Source organism: Erpetoichthys calabaricus, chromosome 13, assembly GCF_900747795.2.
Source record: "Erpetoichthys calabaricus chromosome 13, fErpCal1.3, whole genome shotgun sequence".
In the NCBI taxonomy this organism is placed as follows: domain Eukaryota; kingdom Metazoa; phylum Chordata; class Cladistia; order Polypteriformes; family Polypteridae; genus Erpetoichthys; species Erpetoichthys calabaricus.
In genome coordinates, this window is record NC_041406.2 from 121694907 (window position 1) to 121714942 (window position 20036).

Sequence of the window (20036 nt, forward strand, 5' to 3'; positions counted from 1 at the left end):
ATAAAATTTGTAAATTGGTATGCACTGTCAGTTAATGAGATCGTTATATTTTCATGTGGGATGCTCCTTTTAAAATATTTTTTTAACAATTGAGACTGCAATTAACATGAACAACTGTCCTTATAACTTATTTTTTTCAAGATCCATAACACACAGACAGACAGAGCACTGCGTAATACAGAGACAGACAGGCAGAGATATACAAACAAACAGGGAAGGCACATGTACTGAAAGAAAAAAAAATCAACATGTGCGTTGTTTCTGCAGCACTGAATAAGCTCACCCGCTCTAACATCACCCCTCCCCCAATCTGGCTCTCTAAGTAACAGCGCAAGTACAGACGCAAACCAAGTGTAATCAAGAGTCCTGGTTCGATCCCCACTCACTCCTATATTTGCCGTTTTCAGTAGTAAGCTGCTCTTTTTGTTAATATTATACAGTACACACATGCACTTGATTTGTGTCTGTACTTGCGCTGTTACTTAGAGAGTCAGATCGGGGGAGGGGTGATGTTAGAGCGGGTGAGCTCATTCAGTGCTGCAGAAACAACGCGCATGTTGATTTTTTTTTCTTTCAGTACATGTGCCTTCCCTGTTTGTTTGTATATCTCTGCCTGTCTGTCTCTGTATTACGCAGTGCTCTGTCTGTCTGTGTGTTATGGATCTTGAAAAAATAAGTTATAAGGACGGTTTGCTGACTTGGAGCACCACTGCCTTACTGTGCCACAGAGACGCGAGTTCGATTCCCAGCTTTGAAGAAAGTGGTTTTTTTTTTCCTCAAACGGACATTGAATTTCTAAATTGGTATGCACTGTAAATCGTTAACTTTAAAATGTCAATCGCGGTTATTTCTGTTGATTAATTCATGCTTTTTTACTTAGAGTCAGAACAGGAGCTTGCTCAGCTTCTGATCTGACTCAAACAGCGCCAGTATAACTTCACACCCAACCTGACGCTGTTCATTTTCAAATAATATTGCATTACTTCGACGATGTTTTCTGATTGGTACTATTTGCGTCATAAAATGATTTCTTCAAAACGTCACATATATTTGTCTCTTTCTTTTTTTAAAATGTGCGTTGTAGCACTCAGCAACTGGCCACCTGCATGTTCTTGCGCACACTAAATAAGACAGCGGTATATGCAATCATCAGATTCAAATGTTAACAGTTATATAGCACAGAATGGAAATCAGCAGTTCTTAGCATTCCACCTACTGTAACTTGCTTTCTTTTTTCTTCGATTATAGTCTTGAATAAAAGTGCACTTGTTTTGTTATACTTTTACATCAACATATGTTCCTGTGTTTGAGCTACATGGGCATGCTCAAAAAATACACGTATAATGCCACGAAAAGTGCATGCAGACACTTCAGTTCGCAAGCATTGGTACGACAATGCAGTCACAAGTACACTGCAGAGCTTTAGCGCGTCTTTATGTGAAAACAGCAGTATCAGATGGGGAGTGTCTGATGATTGCATATAGCGCTGAAGTTACTGCTCTTTACTATGCTTTCCTCTGCATGTCCTGGAGTACAAAAGAAACAGCATACAGCAACACGTGGGGACTGGCAATACCGGGGGAAAAAAACACGTGGTCGTATGTATCGTGATACACTGCAGAACTATAGCGCGTCTTTATGTAAAAACAGCAGTGTCAGGTGGGGGGCGGTGGGGATGGATCCTGAACGCGACTGAGACAATGAAAAGTGAATTTTAAAAAAATAAAGCTAACCTTTACAAATATCATAAATTACACCGGCTCTTACAGACTGAAATCAAATGTATCTTTTTATTCTAAAATAGTGAAAATAAGAACACTTCTCAAATGGGAGTTGTGCAGGATCAAACTCATGACCTTCTGATTCCCAGTCAGCGACTGATACTGTTACGCCACGGAAGCAGTGTTAGTTAAGTCATGTCAATGTCTCACACTAAGACGGGTTTTTTTGGCGGTGGCTTTTTTTGTACCTTTTGTGAAAGTGTTTCTTTGATATTTGGACTTCAGGCTTCATACATTATATAGTTTATGCCTACATTTTGTCATTTGCTACTAGAATATTGTAAACCGTTTCTGTTTTAACAATGTGTTTACACAGATTACTGTAGAAATGCAACACATATGAAATGCATGTGTTCCAAATAACAATCTTATTATTTCTACTCTAAAACTCCACTTCACTCCCAGATAATCAATCAAGGCATTAGCTGGGAAAAGCTTGTTTACGTTCTAAGTCGTTGGGGGGATGGAATAGCCGGCTGCTGGCAGCTTGTCTTTATCAGTACATTTAGATGACAAAAGACGCTGGCGGAGAGGTGAGAAAGGTTTTAAGAAGCGATTTAAGGTGGGCCGGATCTGCGAGTTTTTTCGTAGGCTCTGGTAATTCTAGTGTTAAAGATTCTTAACTTTTTATATACTTAAAGATTCTTACGTACGGCACAGCACATAAATTAAGTGCTGTTTTCTTACATATTTACTTCACACACTCAAAAGGCCCGTAGGCCGGTTGGCACGTAGGCAAGTGCCCAGGCACAGTTTAAAACCTTATGCCTTCAACACCTTACTCATGGCAAGGCTGTCACTAACTGAAGAATAATGTTTACTCAAAGCTGTTAGAAATGGCAAGAATATACCAATTCAATTCTACTTACAGGGGTTATAGGAACCTCCCATAGATTATGCATTGTCATCTAGTAAAATATTCATGAATCTTATAGAACTAGGAAAATGGCTCTTACAGACACTTTTAGTGAATCAGGAACTGCAACATTCAATAATGACCTATGGATAATGCTAAGAAATAAGTGCTGCCAGAACATCTGTTGAGATTTTTACTAGTTTTGCTGACACTGGATCTAAGGAATAAGTAGTAGGAATTCTGTCTCCCTCTACAGTGCTGTGTTGTGTTTAAAAGGTTACTGTACACAGAGAATTAGCAAAAAAGACCGTAAGTAATGCAATTACTTGCAATTGGCTTACTGGCTCACTGACGATGGTTGATAACAAATTGGCACCAACAGAGTATCAAAGCCTAGTTTTATCTAAGCTGCACCACACAGCACAGGTTAGAAGTGCTGTTCAGCTGTTATCACACCTTTCACCCTTTGGTAATGCGTTCAAAACTCCACCGGGGGAAGTCTCCTCTATGCCGGAAACCCCCCACTCATCATTTATGTGTATGTGTGCCACTTAAAATTCAAAGGGTTATTGAAGTGGCAAGATGCCCTAGGTTTACCCACAGTCTTTACTGAGCTAATTTAACAGTGTTTCAAAAGACATAGAAGACGAGTTTTGTGGTGGATAGCTGCTGGGTGAAAGCATGTATATCCCTCGTGCATCTCTATCAACACACCTGTGACTAACCCTCAGCAACTAAGAAACGGTACAACCCAGCACACCAGGAAACGCACATAATGTGGGAAATTTAATGCATAATGTCATTTATTTACTTCATTTAATAATTGTGAATAACATTATGTAAATTATTTACACAAAGAATTTACAAAATTCCACCAGAGCTGTTCAGGTGATAACGCACGTATGTATAAAGCATTAGAAACACCACAAAATGACACATGCAAAGCACAAAATGATAAAAGTAACAGCTTGCCATGTATGGAGCGCTCTCAGTATTTGTTTAGTACAGCTTGGTTAGAATTGTCTGTGCCCAAGCCATCTACAATGATTGAACTTGGCATGCAGGTTTCAGTCAGACTCTGCATTAAGAATGGTAATACCTTTGCATGCATACTTCCAAAATCATGTAATTTTGCTGAAGCACATTCATGTCACTCAGCTCCCATATGCTGGTGAAAGGGGTGCAAGTATATTTAAAGAACATAAAGGGGCTTCTGTCTTTATGACAGAGTACACCAAAAGTTAACACAGCTTATCAAATAACTGCTTGTTTACATGCAGCACTGTCGGTGTCAGTCTAGAATTTGTTTTTTTCATTTTGTGTTACTAAAATTGCACAACTAATTTTTTACTTCCTTCTCAAGCTGACTCCTAGAGAAAAGGCTGCATTCAACTATAATCAGAAGCTGAAAGAAAAATTCCAGCATCATCCTCAGATTAGACGTATTACCCGTCATCGCCACCTGCCTAAACCTATTTTCAGTCAGATTAAGGAGGCCCGCATCATGAAGGAAGCTCGTCGCAGAAAGTAAGTGTAAAGAGGAATCTATTAAGACCAGTTTTAAATGGCAGTATCAATCTGGTTAGAAAATATTGTAATGACTTTTCGTTTTGAATTGTTATCGTCCTAAAAATTTGAAAATGTACTTATATTTTTTGTTACTAAATATTTACAAAGTAGAGTAAATCTGTTCATTTATTAACTTAGCTAATTCATTTATAATGTAAAATGCCAAACCTTAAAGTAGTAGCAACATATTCAGTGGAGGAAGAGTGCCCAATATTTCATGTAGGGCAATTTAGAGACACACTAGACCTTCCAGAATGTCTGCGACAATGTAAAGAACACAGAAAACATCCCAGTCCTCAAAATCAGTGGATCAGAAGAGTGGAGTAGCAAGTAAAATTGTAGTACCACTTAACACCCCAGCCTTGACTTTAATGAAGTATTTTTAAATATTGGCATTAAAACATGAGACAAAATATTTTGGATTGCAAGTCTTGTAGCTGCCAGTTCAGTTCATTGTGTTTCTCTGAGCATTACGCTCACATTACCAATGCACTAACTATATAAATACGTGTGCATATTTATTGTGATCTTTTAATTTCTAAATATTAGGTAAATGCCTTTGAAGTCTGACTATATTATTACTATATATAATACATTATTTTTTAGGATCTGATGAGTGCAGATATATATTATTCTACCGTAAATACCCGCATATAGGACGCGTTTTTTTTCTGAAGAAGTAGGCCTAAAAACCCAGGTGCGTCTTATACATGGATACTTTTTATTACAAAAATTATAAATCTGTATATATAATTCACCGAGCCCCACCCACCAACAATTCACTACACACAACACGACAGAGCCCCGCACGCCAAATCTAACCCTCCTCCTACCACACTCGCAAACTGTTTTACACTCTGCATACAGCAATTCCCAAATGCGATTACCCTCCTCCTGCCACACACACAAACTGTTTTACACGCTGCATACAGCGATTCCCAAACGTGATTACAGTATTCCCCGGATATCCCTGACCCCATCAGATTCAAATTTGCCTTTTACTTTTACACGCAGACAATTTCCGGTTTGATTGGCGTTTGCAATGACAATTACGTAATACGGTAAGTCACAGGGACAAACTTTCAATCCATTTAATGAGCGCCTTTTCCAGGTTAGGGTGGTGAGCCTTCGAGCCTCTGTTCGCCCTCTTTACTTTTCGCATTTCTTTGATGATACTTTCGGCTTTTCTTCATTTTCTGATTACGCATTCTGTCGGACCAAATTGCCGCTCAGCTGCCCTGTTCCCGTGTTCTTTCGCGTACGTGATCACTTCCAGTTTAAACTTTGCAGTATAGCTCTGTCGTGTTGTCTTCGCCATGTTGACTGGGTAATAATAAACAGCTATCTTTAAAACCATGTAATGGGATATTGAACTTTATGATCGTGTGTGAGTGCCTCTCCTTCGCCTTCGATGGCTGTGTGAGGGGGACAGAGAGGAGTGGTTTGAATCCAATTTGAATTTCAAGGTTTGTTTTCAAGCGACAGTCGGTTAACAGTGCTGCAATTGTAGCTACCAGGGTATGCCTCAGTCCGCGCACGATTAGCCATTGCCCCCGCACTGGCATTTCACACCATTTCAAATTAAAGTATTTTTCAGGTGTAGCGTCGCTAATATATCAATTTTGGAGAATGACACGGCGTTTGAAAGCTCATTTTACTATACATCCACCTGTATGCCTTATTGTAACATTTGGAAATTGTTTTATTTTGAATATTCACATCACCAACACGTCATTTTCGCCATCTAGTATGTTTCTCGCTCTTTGTTGTTGTTCAGAGATACTCCAGCCTAACACAAACGCATGGATACAATCACTGGCGCTGGCAGCAGCAGCTTATAATTAGTACCCCGGTAACTCAAAATCAGGATGCGTCCTATAAACAGGTACACAGGTTTTTCCATGGTTTTTAGGGTCAAAAATCCATTGCATCCTGTACATGTTATTGTCCTATATGCGGGTATTTACGGTATATCTAAAATTAAATATCAATATATTCCTTCCTGTGATTATGCTATGTTGATGTGAACTACCTGACTGCTGAGCATATGAGGAAAATGGCAAGCAGCTAAAACAGAAAATTACAATACCACCGTCCCTGGTAATGGGTGTGATCTATTTTGTTTTGTAGTAATGAACAAGCAAACTAAATATATTATTTTACCCTTATTTGAAAAGTTGTAGAGTATATAACAGTAGTCATTTCATCTAGTAACTATGAGAAGCAATGTGTTTATTTGAATTTGGTGTCAAGTCTTGTTACTTATATTTACCTTTCCATATGAGATATGTGACACTAAAAGGAGAGAAATTAGTAATGCGTTTTTCATGTATGTGTTAATTACATTTAAATTTATGTTTATCATATTTTTTATCAAGTAAAATATGAACACTTCTTTGGTCTTAATGTCTTTTAAGGGTCAGAAAGCTTTGTTATGGCTTGCTTTGTTAGGTAGAGCTGTGCCTAATGTATGAATAAAGTCTTCATGGTAGAGGGGTGTAGGATTTATCCTGCTTCATGTACACAATGGCAATATCCAAATAAACAATAGATGCGTTATTGTTATCACATATACTTACTGACCTCATTATTAGGTACACCTTAATAGTACCAGGTTGGACCCCCTAATTGCTGGAAACATTCCTCAGGGATTTTGGTCCACGTTGACCATGATAGCATCACACAGTTGCTGCAGATTTGTTGGCTGCACATCCAATCTTACATTCCACCCTAAAGGTGCTCTATTGGATTTCTAAATATTTTAGCAGAAATCGGGGTTCATCAGACCAGGCAATGTTTTTCCAGTGCTCTATTTTCCGATTTTGGTGAGCCTGTAAGCACCAAACCTCAATTGCCTGTTCTTCGCTGACAGGAGTGGCACCCAATGTAGCCTTCTGCTGCTGTAACCCATCTGCTTCAAAGTTCAACATGTTGTGCATTCAGAGAGAATCTTCTGCATCCCTCGGTAGTAATGTGCAGTTATTTGAGTTAATGTTGCCTTTCTGACGGCTCGAACCAGTCTGGTCATTCAATCTGACTTCTAGCATCTACAAGGCATTTTCACCCAAAGAACTGCCGCTCACTAGATATATTTCCCTTTTCCAGACCATTCTCAATAAACCATAGAGATGATGGTGTGTGAAAATCCCAGTAGATCAACAGTTTCTAAAATACTCCTTCCAGCTAGTCTGGCACCAACAACCCATGCCACGTTCAGTTACTTAAATTGCCTTTCTTCCCCATTCTGATGCTCGATTTGAACTTCAGCAGGTCATCTTGACAATGTCTATGTGCCTAAATGCATTGAATTGCTGTCATGCGATTGGCTGATTAGATATTTGGATCAATAAGAAGTTGATCACGCCTAATAAAAGTGACCAGTGTACATTAGGTGCTTAGGTTTAGAATAGCAAAAATCAAAGTCACATTGTCACCCATAAATTGTGTGCTTTTGAAAACATTGTTCATGGTTAAACTGCAGTGTTACAAATGGTCATTAATTCAGTTAGTATAGTCGAGCTGTATCCTGTGTACTTCTGAGCTGTCTATTTTATCTAAACTTTAATGGTGCAACTCTTTGTGAGGTCACAAAATTTGCTAATTTTGTTTTATTGTATTGGTCAGTGGTCTTTGTATAAGAGCTGCTTGTAATGCTATGACTGAAATGGAGTTTCTCATGTATCCTTTACGCAAAAGAAGCTATCGCTTAGAACATCTACACATTTGAACGTTGTGGTAGGCTTAGGAAGTATAAATTCAGTTTTAGAAAGCTGTATGCCACCCCAACTTTCAGGCTGGTCCTGTTGTCCAGCTCCAAAGAAAGTCTTCTGTTTCTAAAGTCAAATCCTGCTTTTAACTAAATCAGTCTAATTGATGGTAATATGCAAAACTGTGATTATAGCCAAGCTTGAAGGCTAGCTGAAAATCCTGTCATGTCCCCTAACTGCTCTTGGAGTAATCTGAGATGTGTTGTTTTTATTTATGACTTTTCAAAGAAGTACAAATTCCATTGTTGAAAAATTACAAGGAAAAGAAAGAGTTAGCCAGTAATACGATTTATCCATGTACTGTATTTTTATTAATATTTTCTAGCCTTTTTAGGAAATTAATTCACTAATTGTTGAATTTATATATTGTAACAGTAGGGGGCGCTATTGCTCCCTTGAATCCTCAGGTACCACGCCAAACACCAGGTACAAGTCCAATATCTTGACTTTTTATTATAATACTGTGCACTAAGCACCCTCCACTCCACACTACTCATACAATACACAATAATCCAATTAAACAATAACAATCCTCCACTCCCAGAGATTTAGCCACCCTTCCTCCCAGCTCAGCTTACTCATCTGGGGGTTTCCCACTGTCTTTTATAGTCCATGACCTGGAAGTGCTCCTGAACCCTTGTCCATGTAACTCGTTAGAACTTCCGGGTCGGAAGAAAACTCTACTTCTTCATCCCGGAAGTACGTCGTTTCCTCTGTCGCGGTAATTAAGACGCACTTCCGGGTTATAGGGCACATGTAAGTCCTTGAGCCTCCCTGCAGCATCTTCTGGTGGGCCCTACGGTGTCCAGCAGGGTCAGGAATAAAAGCTCCATTGTCCAGGATTCCCTGCTGGTCTTTGCGGCACTTCCATGCTACAGGGAGGGCCCCATCTAGCGGCCTGGGGGTATTGGCCGGGATGAACGACCGGCCATCTCCGACAATATGTTTTATCTTTTTTGAGAGTCAGGCTGTTTGTTACGTAACTTAAGGTTAATTCAGGAAATTCAGTGAAGCTTTGCAGTATTTGGCCTTGACTTAAAATGAGTGGTGTGAAAATTGTAACATGAAGCATAATTTTTTTTTTTTTTTCTTTTCAGGGAACTGAATCGTCGAAAACACAGCAAGCCCGGATCTGTTCCAGTTCTGTCTGAGAAGAAAAAGCATATTGTGGCTGTTGTAAATTAATGTTATATATGAGAAGTTGATTGCATTTGACTTTGATCTACATCTTAGCAAATATGTTAACTTTTTATGAAAATAGTAGACAACATATAAGGAATGCAACAGGCATTCGTAATATTTTGCTAAAATAGACTTATAAATTGTTTGTAAAATGCTATATAACTCTTTGCCTACTAAAATATGTTAAAGTTCTTCTAAAAAGATACTTATTTTAAAATTATTTGCCATTCCTGGTACAGTTATAATGGGTGGATTAAAGAGGCATGCTCATTTAGTTATGCCTATACCATGTTAAACAGTTAGTGTATTGTGCAATAATTCTTTATTCGTATATGCCTCTTTTATCAAGTATTTGTTACAATATGTGTTAAACTTGTAAGCATCACATGCCCATAATAAACCTACAGATTTCTAGATCGCTTTTTAACACAATTCCTCTTTCTGGTAAACTGCCCCTTTTATCTCCCATTTAAACTCTCAAATAATAAACTAATGCCTGTTCAGTAATTTGTACAATTTTTTACATGTTTATTATGAAAAAAAAAAAACTTGATCTGTATATCATAATGCTGTTTAGTAGTATACAAAAAGAAGCAAGGCATGGGAAATGAATCAGCACTGTAATTATAGAGTTTAAGAGCTGAAGTGATAGAAGCTGAGCAGGGTAAACAGGAAAGGATTACGTGGTTATTTCCATAAGAAAAACATAGCAATTCTAATTTCATCTTTTATTTTGACACTTGACAGTTTTGGTTGCAGTATAAAGTACAGCCCTTTTTACCTAAATTGCAGCAAGTTCCTTAAATATACAGTACATAGTTATGAGAATCAAAAATGTAAACTTAAATTGTTTGAAGTTAGTAAATTAACTGTACTTATTATTTATAAGTACAGTTAAGTACAGATATTCTTCGGCAGGTTCTAATCTACCTACATATCTTCAATGGTGTTCAAGTTCAGAGACTTGTGTTTTTTGAGGTACTTTATAGTAGCCTTTTTTTTGTTTATTAATTATCAGTAAGCCAGCCACCCAGGAGGATGCCATAATAATGTGGTATTAGAAAAATGTTTACTTAGTTAATTATCAGTTTTACATTTGGCAATACTGGATATAAATCAAATGATTAGGCAAGGCTCCTACTTTATCTTACCTTTATGTCTCTGGGCTTGATTGTATGGAACATTACATGCCTTTAATAAATTCAATAAAAAAAATCCAAAGGACTGTAAAATGGAGAATATTAACCCATTATATAACAAGGATGACCAGGAAGATCCAAGCCACTATAAGCTGGTAAGCTTAACGAGCATCATAGGTAAATTAATGGAAGAAATTAAGGACAAGATTGAGCAACACATGGCAAAAACAGGTGTTTTACTGAACAGGCAGCATGGGTTCAGAACATGGAGGTGTTATGTCTTACTAACCTGCTTTGAGGAAGCAACAAAAGGATATGATCAAAGTGGAGCATATGACGTTATTTATCTTGACTTTCAGAAAGAATGAAAGGTTGGACATCAAACTAAAAAGTGGGAGTTCATGGTGTTTGTAGATAGATGCAAAATTGGCTCAGACACAGGAAGCAGATGGTTCTGGTGCGAGGAGCCTTATCAGAATTGGCTGACATTAAGAGTGTTGTTCCTCAGGGGTCACTGTTAGGGCTGCTGCAGTTTTTAATATATATATATACCATGTTTCCCCAAAAATAAGACCTACTCCGAAAATAAGCCCTAGCATGTTCTGTGTGGCTGCTCAGTAATGTAAGCCCTACCCCAAAAATAAGCCCTAGGCAAGATCATCAGCTGAAAAGTATGGCACCAAAGGCCAGGTTTATACTTCATGTGATGTGACGTGTGTGCCCGAAACATCCATTAAATTCCGAGGACATCTTGCCACAATATCTCTGAACAGGATGTTTTAATAATTACATCCATCAATTCGGGGATGCGCCCATTCCAGCAGCATCGGCACAAAACAGAAACAAAATCCCTGGACGAGGCATCAGCTTATTGCAAGGTGAACACAAGCACTCTCACACACTGACATCATTTTAGTGTCGCCAAGTCCCCAAACCTTAATGTCTTTGGATGGAAAACTGAGTCCACTATGGAAACCCACCAGGAAAAACATGTAAACTCCAGGCAGGGATCACAACTTTGAGACAGCAGCACTAATTCTCTGCCACCGTGCCACCCCATATGTGTAACTGTTAACTTTGTTTAAATAATGAATACTGTTAACGATTTAACTGTAAATGTAACATACATATTTTAATGCATTTCATCATGAAAGTGATATCAAGTATAAATCTAAGAATTCTAAATGTGCAGAGAGAGCTGGAATATCATAAATGTAATGTGTTCTGTGTGGCGATCTGTTGCTGCTTGCAGCTGCTGTCAGCTCAGGAGGAAGCCCCAGAAGCACATAGCAGTTTCACAACTGGGATGACGTTTACGATGGTCTACTCTAACGATAAAGTAAATTACAAGGTTAAAGTGGACATTTAGAGTTTAAATCCGAAATTTCCACTTTAATCACAAAATAGGCATTTTCATTATGGTTTTTTTTTTTTTTTTTTTTTCCCCTCTGTGGCTCAAATACGCCGCTGTACATTTTGAAGGTATTGTAAGGTACAAAAAAAAAGATGGTATGTGGGACTTTTTTAAAATGTATCATGTCATTACTTTGGGGAATATGCGATGCTTGAATATAAAAGCACCACAAATACATTTGTATGGCAGCATTTTGCTTCACCAAATTGAACCATTCGTCAAACATCAAAGTGCGCACATCAATCTGGAAAGCGGCTGGAGTAGCAAGAAATTCAGGCTGGAATTCAGGGTTTGAATGTGGAGAGTTATGATAATATTCTAGAAGAAGATGACATGACTATATTTGGATAAATGTATATTGTTGTACATGAATAAATATAAGATATCCCCTGAAAATAAGCCCTAGTGCATCTTTTAGAGCAAAAATTAATATAAGACCTGGTCTTATTTTCGGGTAAACATGGTAGATGATTTGGATAGGAGTTAAGTTACAAGCTGGTTAAGTCTGCAGATGATACCAAGCTAGGTGCACTGGTAGATAATCTATAATCCTTTGAATCATTACACCGGGACTTGGACAGCATTCAGGCATGAGCAGAGTTGTAGCGGATGAATTTAACTTAACAAAATGTAGAGTAATACATGTAGGTAGTAAAAATATTAGGTTTGAATAAACATTATGAGATCTGAAAAACTGCAAGTTAACCTTATGGGAAGGATTTAGGAGTCTTAGTGGACTTGATACTGTCAACTGCCAGATAGTGTTCAGAAGCCATTAAGAGGGCTAACAGAATGTTTGGTTACATAACACAATATGTAGAGTACAATTCCAAGACAGTTATGCTCAAGCTTTATAACACACTGGTAAGGCCTCATCTGGAGTACTGTGTACAGATTTAGTCTCCAGACTACAAAAGGGACATAGCTGCAACACTGGAAAAAGTGAGTGATTATGCGGAATACAAGGCTACAGGGGACGAATTATGAGGAAAGATTAAAAGAGCTTAGCCGTTTTAGAAAATTAAGAGGAGACATGATAAAAGTGTTTAAAATTATGAAGGGAATTAGTAAAGTGGATCAAGACGTGTTACTTTAAACAAGTTCATCAAGAATATGGGGACACAGTAGGAAACTTAAAGGTATATTTTGCACAAACATGAGTAAGTTTCTTTTTACTCAGAGGACCATAGAGACGTAATAAACCAAGTAGTGTGGTAGACAGTAGGACTTTAGGGACTTTCGTAACTAGACAATGGACAATGTTATTTTAGAAGAATTAAGTGGATTGGACTGGCAAGCTTTGTTCTCTGGTCTGTTCTCATCTAGATTATTCTAATGTTCTAAAGTGTGTAGCTCTTGAAACCAAAGGAAAGTATCAGCTTTATATGCATGTTACATCTGAGATAATATTATATGCTCTGATAACTGAAGCAAAGACCAACAAAAAACTGCCAAATAATTCAAACATGTTGATAAATGGGGATATTACTTAAATATTCCTGGACAAATCCCAAGGGTGGCCGATTTCTCTTGGAAGGAAAACAAATCAGAAATAAGCATCATTATGTGAGGAGTTAATTTTATTTTCCCAGAAAAAAAGGATAATTTAAGACATTTTAATTCAGGGGAATACAATGCACTGTTGATGTAAATTAGATTGTCGTTCTCGGTGATGTCCCTAAAGACATCACTGCTTTTTATGTGAGAAATTTTAATAATTTATTAATGTTATGTACTCATAAAATGATATTATCCTAAGTAACTGGGTTTATACCAACCATTGTTAACTACACTATTTACTGATTAAATTCTCCATTCTGTTATGACTATTACCTCCTTTCTGGATGCACCAAGTGATATATTTGGAGTCCACTTGATTCATCTGGTATCTCAAAATGCTTAGATTTTGTGGCTATTCTGCACCTTTCTATTGTGTAGCTTGCAAAGCTCAATAGATAAAATGAAGAGCCAAGTCCTAAAGCAAAATGAACAAACTTTACTTGAATATCTTGCTTCGTATTAAATTGTGGAACTGTGAAAACATGCACAAACTCAAAAGAGCTTCAAGTAATTTTACAAAAAGATGCACAATCACTATAAATGAATTAAATGTGTCAAATAAAGAGTAATCAGTCCACATACCAGTTTTTTTTAACCAGTTGTACCACATGGAACCACCTAACAAAAAACACAGTGGCATGCAAAAGTTTAGGCACCATTGCTTAAAATGTTGGTTACTGTGAATTGTTAAGTGAGCAGAAGATGAACTGATCACCAAAAGGCATGGAGTTAAAATGACACATTTCTTTAATATTTTAAGCAAGATTATATTTTTATTTCCATCATCCACAGGTACAAAATACCAAAAAAAATTAAAAGGGCCTGAAGCTAAAGTTTGGGCTTCTGACAAGGTCAGTACTTAGCAATGCCCTCTTTGGCAAGTGTTACAGCTTGTAGATACTTTTTCTAGCCAGCTAAGTCTTTCAGTTCTTATTTGGTGTTTTTTTGTACATTTGTCCTTGAAAAAGGCTTCTAATTCTGGAAAATTCTTGGGTTGTCATGCATGCACTGCTCTTTTGAGATCTCTCCTCAAATTTTCAGTGATGTTTAGGTCAGAAGACTATGAGGGCCATGGCAAAAAGAAAAGCGCTATATAAATGTAATGAATTATTATTATTATTAAAACTCTCAACTTGCACCTCATAAGGTATTCTATGGTGGATTTTGAGGTGTGTTTCGGATCATTATCTTGTGATAGGACCCATTCTCTTTTTAAATTCAAGTTTGTTACAGATGGTGTGATGTTTGCTTCGAGAATTTGCTGGTATATATTTGAATCTATTCTTCCCTCTACCAATTTTCCCTGTACCACTGGCTGCAAAACAATCCCAAAGCATGATTGATCCACCTCCATGCTTAATAGTTGGAGAGGTGTTAATTTCCTGGAATTTGGCCTTCTACTTTGTGATCATCAGCTATTTTATTTTTCACGGTGCTAGACAGGCTCAGTTTGAAAAAATGCATTGAAATTTTACTGTGGAAGATAGAATGTGAGTGCATTGTTACAGGAAAGGCTGCAAAGCCAAGACATTGGTGATAGAGTAAGTGAGACTGTTCTGGTTGGAAAATCTTAAATTTTTCAACTTCCAACTCTTTATGTTAAATTGTAATTATTTTGCTCTAATGACAGGATGGACTGAATTTACAGGACTTTAATTATAAGCATTGCAAGCATCCTTTTGTATTGTACTAGTAATTTATGCATTTATTCCAGTCAGTTTCTTTTCCCATTAGTTTGTCCTGGAAATGGGAAATAAGCACATATGCTGCAGAACCAATTATTTAATTTTTAACCTGTAAACATATGAATTGCGTAGGGTTAGGCATTAGTTAGGTTGCATCTTGAGAAAGGAAGAAGTGCAGAGGTATTTAAAAGATCAAACACTTTGATCAGAGGCATTGTCATTGGGATTAAATAGCCAGTCAAATGTGTGTGAAGTCACATGTCCCGAAACCTCACCTGTGCATTTCAATATAAATATGGCTCAATCGGGGAACAAGAAGAAAAAGACAATGACAGAAGGACAATGTCAGAGATCAGGAGATGTGAAATAATTTGATTTGGATGTCAGAAAATGTAATGAGTAACAGGTCAAGTTGGGGAGTATGCACCGGTACAGTGTTTTGCCGCACCCACTACATGATGAAACAACTTGGGATCCCGGTTGGCAACCCCCCAAGCAGAATCATGGTTCAGTCCCACCCTCCGGAAATGACCCACTATCTGCCGCAGCCAGGTGTTACGTGGGCGACCCCTTGGCCTGGTCCAGACACTCGGGTCCCCAACAATGAGGATCTTATGAGCTGGATCATAGCTGGCCATAGTGCCGTAACTGATGCTCCCTCACAATGCAGGTAATGTGCCTCATTCGACACAAAGTCAAACCAATGCTACCCAAGGATTTTCTGGAGAGACACAGAACCAAAGGAGTCCAGTCTTCGTCTCAGGTCATTGGATAGCGTCCGTGTCTCGCAACCATATAGTAAGACAGGAAGCACGAGGACTCTAAAGATTTGGACCTTCGTCCTTTTGCATAGATGTCGGGAGCGCCACACACCCCTTTCCAGCAACCTCATGACCCCCCATGCTCTCCCAGTCTGACTACTGACTTCATAGGAGTAGTCACCAGAGACATGAATGTCACTGCCAAGGTAAGTAAACCTCTTGACAAGGTTGACACTCTCTCCGCAAACAGACACACTCCTGATGGCTGTGCCCAAGAGGTCATTAAAGGCCTGGATCTTGGTTTTTATCCAGGACACTCGCAAGACCAGACACTTCGACTCCTCACTGTCTCTCGAGTGCCCCAATCAGAGCCTCCATTGACTCCAAGAAGGTCATCGTCAGCAAAGTCAAGATCTGTGAATCTTTCTTCATCAACAGATACCCCACAGCTGCTGGACCCCATTACCTTACCCAACACCCAGTCCATACAAGCATTGAGCAGAGTAGGAGCAAGAACTTGGCAACCCCCCTGACGCACCCCAGAATCAACTGGTAAAAACGTTAAGGTTCTGCCTCCACTCTGCACAGCACTCTCAGTACCAGTGTACAGGCCGGCCATGATATCCAGCAACCTCGAGGGGATCCCATGAACCCTCAGGATGTCCCACAAGGCAGCTCAATCAACTGAGTTGAACGCTTTACGAAAATCGACAAAGGCTGCAAAGAAAGTCTGCTGATATTCGCGTTTGCACTCCATGAGAACCCTCAGTGCCAGGATGCGGTCGATGGTAGACTTCTTAGGCGTAAAACCAGACTGTTCCGGTCACTGGTATGATTCTATTGAGGACAACCCTAGCAAGGACCTTAACCGGCACCGAGTGGCTGCAATCCAGGCGATCACCCTTCCCTTTCCAGATAGGGACAAGTCCCATTTTCCAGTCAGTTGGGATGATGCCAGTCTCCCAAATGGAAGCAAAGATTGCTTACAATACCAGGAGGACAGCCTTACCACCTGGAGAAGTTCACCCCGGATACCACAGATCCCTGCAGCCTCCCCCCCCCAAAGCTCAGCTGGTTCACCACCTGTGCAATCTCAGTGAGATTGGGTGGTTCACAGCTAATTGGAGGATCAGCTTCAAGAACTCAAGATACCCAACGTCCTAGCCGAAGGATCAGCTTTGAATAACTGCTCAAAGTAGCTAGCCCAGCGGGTCATAACTGCAGTGTCATCTGTAAGGACTGTTCCATCAGCCGCCCTGACAGCGATTGTCCAAGGAACAGATTTGGATGTGCCTAATGCTTTGATTCTTCTATAAGCAGGACGTGTGTCGCTACACCACAGATGGTGTGTCATTTACTCATAGATTCCTCTAACAAACACCTCTTTATCTGCCCTCAGAGCCCTCGCAGCCATCCTTCTCAGTTCCCGGTACAGACCAGAGTTGCCATTGAGTCATGCGCTGCGACTCCTCTCGATGATATCCAGAGTGCCCTGTGAGATGGAACACTGGTAACACCAACACAACCCTCGGCAACCTTCAGGGTCTTGTCACGGAAGGTCTCCCACATCACATTAGGATCGGCAGTTGTACCCAAATCTGCAAGTTCCTCACACAAACTGCGTGCAAACTCATTAGAAATGAGTAACACTGATCACTAAATCAAAAAGTCACCCAGGACCTTAACCCATTGACACTTCTGATTTTCAATTTTTTTTCCTTAGAATGTTTATATCCAGAATTTGCTATCTCTTTAATTTTCTATTATATTTTCTTGTATTTGGTATTATACATTAATAAATACTTCATTGCTTTTATACTTATATAAAGTGACTGAAATAATTAAAGTGTGACTTAAACCCTGTGAATAGGAAAGTAGCAATTACTCATTGCTAATGATGTCGCTCCTCAATAATTAGAACTGTGGTAAAAGTAAGACATTTGTTAGTAAGTACCATATAACCAAAAGAGTTACACTTTTATTTGTGTCAAGATGACACCTGCATGTTTGTTAGAGCTGGTGATAGTGAATCCCTATATAAAGAATATATACAGCATGCAGAATATAGCAGAGTGATTGCCAGCTGGCCTGCTTGAGTCTTTTATCTGACTAGGATATCTGGAAGACATTTATTGGAAGAATTCCATAGTAAGGAATGGAGAACAGAAATGGATTGTGTAAGAACAAAGTATCTAGCCAAGAAGACTAGAGCATGGGTTGCTTAACTCAATTATTGCAATTTTTATTTCAAAATGGTCTCCTTTTTTAGTATTGGGCTTCTCTGATTGGAAGGTAAGCAAGGCATCATTTAAACAGACATTTTGAAAGAGGTAGTGCTCCTAATAAATACAATTCAGAAATATGCCATTCAGAAAGGTTCCATTGTTAAAGAAAACATACAGTATGTAAAAATAAGACCTTTTTGAAATAGATGCCTTTAATGCAACTACATTATTGAATGAAAATAAATGATGATATTGTATTTTTCACCACGCTAGTGTTTAGTGCTGACAGTGTAGGCGCCCAAAAATAAGAAGCTTTTGATTTCAGTCTGTAACAGCCGGTGTAAAGTTTGAGCACAAACACCATCAGCACGGCGCTGTCAGATCTAAACACTAGGGTGGCGAATTGCTCGCATACTGAAGTGACTTTAGCTGCAGGTGGAAGTCCCATTTTACTTATGGTGCAAAGCAGAGTTGTGTTGTGGTGCAGAGCAGTCAATTAGCCGGAGAAAGAGCTGTCAAGAAGCTGTCTGTTGCTATGGCCCTGCGTTTGTCCAGTCTGATAGCTGTCACGGGACATTGTATCTTTGATTGCCGGTTCAATAGTTCTGAGCAGGCATCAGCCACAATGCCACTCTTGTGAAAAGAATGGAGATACAGTAAATGCCATCAACTCAGATAGGGAGAGGCAAGTTTGTTGTACCAAGTAAACGTCACTGAGAGAATAAAACTGAATAATAAAAAACAAGTGCTAACTTTTACAAGTTTCCAAAATTTACACTGGGTGTTAAGACTCAAATCATATGTATATTTTTATTATATTGTATAAATAATAATAATAGAAGCTCACTACTCAAAACACGGAGCACCTGGTCTCAAACCTGGGACTTTCGGGTTATTAGGCAGCAGTTCTTACCTCTGCACCATTCAAGAATACGTGTAAATTTCCTGTTGATTGACATTTGAGCTTGAGTTTTTAACTCATTGACAGCTACATATAAATCGAATACTTTTTTTTTCTTTGGTTATATTCTTGAATTAAAGCGCACATTTATTTGATATTTGACTAAAGTCTTCATACATTGTACACTTCTCATCATTATTAGTATAACATGGAAAAGGTTTCTGTTTTACAACAATATTTATTTCTATAGCACATTTTCATACAAACAATGTACAGTTAGGTCCATAAATATTTGGACAGAGACAACTTTTTTCTAATTTTGGTTCTGTACATTACCACAATGAATGTTAAATGAAACAACTCAGATGCAGTTGAAGTGCAGACTTTCAGCTTTAATTCAGTGGGGTGAACAAAATGATGCATAAAAATGTGAGGCAACTAAAGCATTTTTTTAACACAATCCCTTCATTTCAGGGGCTCAAAAGTAATTGGACAATTGACTCAAAGGCTATTTCATGGGCAGGTGTGGGCAAGTCCGTCGTTATGTCATTATCAATTAAGCAGATAAAAGGTTGATTTGAGGTGTGGTGCTTGCATGTGGAAGATTTTGCTGTGGACAGACAACATGTGGTCAAAGGACCTCTCCATGCAGGTGAATGAAGCCATCCTTAAGCTGCGAAAACAGAAAAAACCCATCCGAGAAATTGCTACAATATTACGAGTGGCAAAATCTACAGTTTGGTACATCCTGAGAAAGAAAGAAAGCACTGGTGAACTCAGCAACGCGAAAAGACCTGGACGTCCATGGAAGACAACAGTGGTGGATGATTGCAGAATCATTTCCATGGTGAAGAGAAACCCCTTCACAACAGCCAACCAAGTGAACAACACTCTCCAGGGGGTAAGTGTATCGATATCCAAGTCTACCATAAAGAGAAGACTGCATGAAAGTAAATATAGAGGGTGCACTGCAAGGTGCAAGCCACTCATAAGCCTCAAGAATAGAAAGGCTAGATTGGACTTTGCTAAAGAACATCTAAAAAAGCCAGCACAGTTCTGGAAAAACATTCTTTGGACAGATGAAACCAAGATCAACCTCTACCAGAATGATGGCAAGAAAAAAGTATGGAGAAGGCGTGGAACAGCTCATTATCCAAAGCATACCACATCATCTGTAAAACACGGTGGAGGCAGTG

At 38.8% G+C, this 20036-nt stretch overlaps 1 protein-coding gene across 1 annotated transcript in view; it reads left to right on the forward strand.

The window, feature by feature from the left end:
* The window catches only part of dcaf13 (ddb1 and cul4 associated factor 13), a 280107-nt gene extending 269827 nt beyond the window's left edge, over window positions 1–10280 (forward strand). The window contains exons 10-11 of the mRNA XM_051936090.1: window positions 4001–4164; window positions 9071–10280. Coding sequence (XP_051792050.1) covers window positions 4001–4164; window positions 9071–9158 — 252 coding nt within the window. The 3' untranslated portion in view covers window positions 9159–10280. The remainder of the gene's footprint in view (window positions 1–4000; window positions 4165–9070) is intronic.
* The last annotated feature ends 9756 nt before the right edge of the window (window positions 10281–20036 follow it).